At 53.5% G+C, this 3,425-nt stretch overlaps 1 protein-coding gene across 1 annotated transcript in view; it reads right to left on the bottom strand.

Moving 5' to 3' along the window:
- The window catches only part of SGIP1 (SH3 domain GRB2 like endophilin interacting protein 1), a 36,236-nt gene that overhangs the window by 22,421 nt on the left and 10,390 nt on the right, over positions 1-3,425 (bottom strand). The window contains 3 exon segments of the mRNA XM_026853852.1: positions 20-227; positions 2,177-2,251; positions 3,359-3,425. Of these exon segments, the coding sequence (XP_026709653.1) occupies positions 20-227; positions 2,177-2,251; positions 3,359-3,425 (350 nt within the window).

Below are 3,425 nucleotides of genomic sequence, written 5' to 3' on the forward strand. Positions count from 1 at the left end.
TGGAGCGTCGGCCAGGCCGCCCGCTGCCGCCAGCGGGGACCCCGCTTTTTCCCGGGGCGTCAACTCCGGAGTCGCGTTTTCCGGGGACTGATCAGAAAAATTGACCCACTTGTCTTCTGCGTTAACAGCAGCAGACTTGGGGGATAGCACGGGGCCAAAAATGCTGTCCAAGTCATTGATGGATGGAAGTTTGTCACTTTTGAGCTCTGCTGCTGTCTGGTCCCCTCCTGCGGTCAAAGCAGTTTATTTTACACTTAGCAATAACCGAGAGAAAGCCGCAGTCACACTATTCTCTACGTCAGCTACTTGCTAGAGGAGATGCTTTAAAAGCACGCTTTTCTTATAAGCTGCTGGAGGATATAATTCATGTGCCAGAAAGTTTCTACGTCACGTTCATTACAGAATGAACCACAGGGACTGACGGACAGGCAGGGCCCGAGAGCGCGCATGCACCGGGAGCCAAGCCCGCCTCCTCCGCCACTTCACACCCTCCCAAAATTTACAGCTGGAGCTCAGCCTTTGGTACGTATCGTCTAAATAACGTCGCTGCGTCACCGTCACCACTCTGAATTATCAGATCTTAAACTTACACGCTCAGCTGCGCACTCCACTATATATATTTATAAGCACACAGATATAAATATATATATTTAAACATGCTGGCTTGACACTCTGGAGAAGGGGTGCTGGGCATGCAGCAGAGGGAAGCAGACAGGGTATATGTATTTCAGATGCAAGCAGCAGCAGATAAGGGTATTTTAGGGCTCTGCTCACTAACTGAGCTACCACACAACACTCGTGTCCGACTTCACAACCAACACGGAGACGGGATTCATCAGCAAAGCGTTACACATCCAGACAAGGGAGATCCTCTCGCCTGCCTTCCGTGCCCTGTTTTCTTGTATTTCTCTTCCCCGAGGGCTGGAGCCTGGGGAGGAGGCAGCTGTGGTGCCAGGAAAGCTGCCCAGAGCCTCCTTTGGCACAGACTGAGCGGAGGGATGGGGTGAGGACCAGGGCAGCAGCACCGAGGTAGCGCGGCAGCCCGCGGCCCCTGTTACGGCCACGTGCATCCGGCTAAAACTAACGTGTCCTCTGGGCTCCTCATGTCAGCATCTCACCCCTGATCCTGCGTCTGGGGGAGCCATCTGTTCTATGTTTAGGGGATAAAATATAGTTTTGCTAAAACGGGAAAAAAAAAAAATAGACCTCTGCCGCTCGCTTTTTTTTTTTTGTTTAATTGATGCACAGGCTGAAGCGTGCAGCAAGGCAGCAAATAAACCATCACACGTGGCTGGGCGTCGCGTTCGCTCATGTGGATGGATCTACATATGTGGGTGGACGCTCAGCCCGTCTGGCTGCTTGGGTGAATAGAGAAAAAAAAAAATAAAAAAAAATAAATCAAGATATGGGAGCGTGAATGAAATATCGATGGATAGAGCAGGGGATTTCTTCACGGCGATGGTAACAACACCCCGAGGTGCTCTGAGTGTGTCTGTGCCCAGACAGTGCCCGACCCAAAGGCCAGGGGCTGCCCTTCCTGCCTCCAAACCTGCACCCCCAGCAGACAGCAACATGAATTATACGCTTATAAGCACTTTATGTCCTCTAGCTGCGCTCAACAGCATGTCTCAATCCCTTCCTTCAGGTCGTCCTCTATTCCAGTCCCCATTTCATTCTCTCCCCCCTGTCCCTCTCCATCCCCGTGCTGTGGGACTGGGGGGGGCTTTTCCCACCTTCCCTGCCAGCAGCAGGAATCTGGGAGGGCAGGAGCAGCTCCGCCGCCGCGTTCCCTGTTATTTCATAAGCACACCCTGTGCAGCGCTGCTCCGGGTGGCAACAGTGCTCCATTTATTCCCAATTCTGAGCAGGGCTTTGAGGCTAATGTCGCATTTCTTTTCTAGAAGTGACCCACCCCAAAGGCGGCGGGAGGATAGAGCATGAATTTCACCAGGGCAATGCTGGCTCGGGACTCGAAGGCCTCTCTGCACCGCTTCTAGAGCATCGCCCTGACTTCAGCATCCGCTGAAGCGCCGCGGATGCAAAGGGAAGAGGATGCACGAGGGCCAAAGCTGTGTCCGAAATACAACCACTGGGACCCGACCCCCCGCCAGGCTCCACACCAGGCTACTGGGGCTGGGCAACGGCACACGCGGGGAGCACGGCGCTGAGCTTTTACCTATTCCCACCGTCAGAGGGGAGCCGGTGCGTGGCGGCGTGGCCGGGATGTTTTTCGGTGGGAGCGGCGGAGGCGCTGCAAAACAGAGCAGAGAGGGGGAAAAAAATTCAGCTGTGGTGTGTTAGGAAACGGGCACGTTCTGCTGGGAAAGGGGGGCCGGCAGCACTGCCGAGGTGCAGCGGCACCAGCCCTGGGATGATTGCTGGTGAGCAGGAGCATCACCCAATTCCTGGGTGGAAGGGACCTCAAGGATCATCTGGATCAACCTTTGGCAAAAGCAGAGACTAGACGAGATGGCTCCGAGACCCCGACCAGCGGAAGCTTAAAACATCCAGTGCTGGGACATCCACAACTTCTCTGGGGAGATTATTCCAATATCTGGTTTTTCCCTTTGTGAAAAATTTTCCTCGGTGTATCACTGAGCAGCAAGCAATCGCTGGTGACCTTTTTTGTTAGGTTTTAGGGTTTTGCGGCTTTTTTTGTTCTGCCGTTTTTAAATCTTAGCTTGTACTTGAGGTTTTAAAAACCTGAATTACCATTTTAATTAAAACCTGTAGCCTCTGAGGCACATATCTGCCTCCACATTTCTCATGCGGCCATCCCGCACGGATCCGGGATGCACGTACAGAGGAGGAACACCGTGGCTAATTAACCCAGCTTTACAGGGGCGTTTTTGCAAAGCAGATGTAAATAACTTCCGAATCGAACAGAGGAGCAGCCCGGGAGGCACCGTGGCTGCTCTGGAAGCAGCTCAACACCATTAAGCAACCGTTTCAAACCAGGAGTGCTGCAAGATCATGATGTGGCCAGAAGTTGCCTTGACCTCGGCACATCGACACCGGCCAGCCAGCAGCACCAGGGCTGGGGGTGGGTTTGGTGTGAAATTGGTTGTGCTAAGGGTTAGCGAGGGGGAAAAGGGGCAGGGGAACAAGGAAAGGGTGACACGGCAGCTGGGGAGGAGGAGAAGCCGCAGTTCCCCTGGCCGGGGAGGATGCGCACCGTCTCTCCCACCCTGGGTACCACCATCCTGTCCCAAACCCCTGACATTCCTCCACCCTGGTGCTCTGCAGGCAAGCCAGGGGAAGAAAAAACCCTCTGAGGAGTCTGGATGAGGAAAAGTAAGAGATTTGGTTTCTCTCTCTATCAATTTATTTTCTGTTGACAACCTGCACAGTCACTTACTTCCAGTTGGAAAAGGTCTCGGTAGCTTTGGGGACTCTACGCTTGTGTTGACAGGCTGGACCGAACC

Source organism: Athene cunicularia, assembly GCF_003259725.1.
Source record: "Athene cunicularia isolate RWA chromosome 8 unlocalized genomic scaffold, athCun1 chr8_part1, whole genome shotgun sequence".
NCBI classification, from domain to species: domain Eukaryota; kingdom Metazoa; phylum Chordata; class Aves; order Strigiformes; family Strigidae; genus Athene; species Athene cunicularia.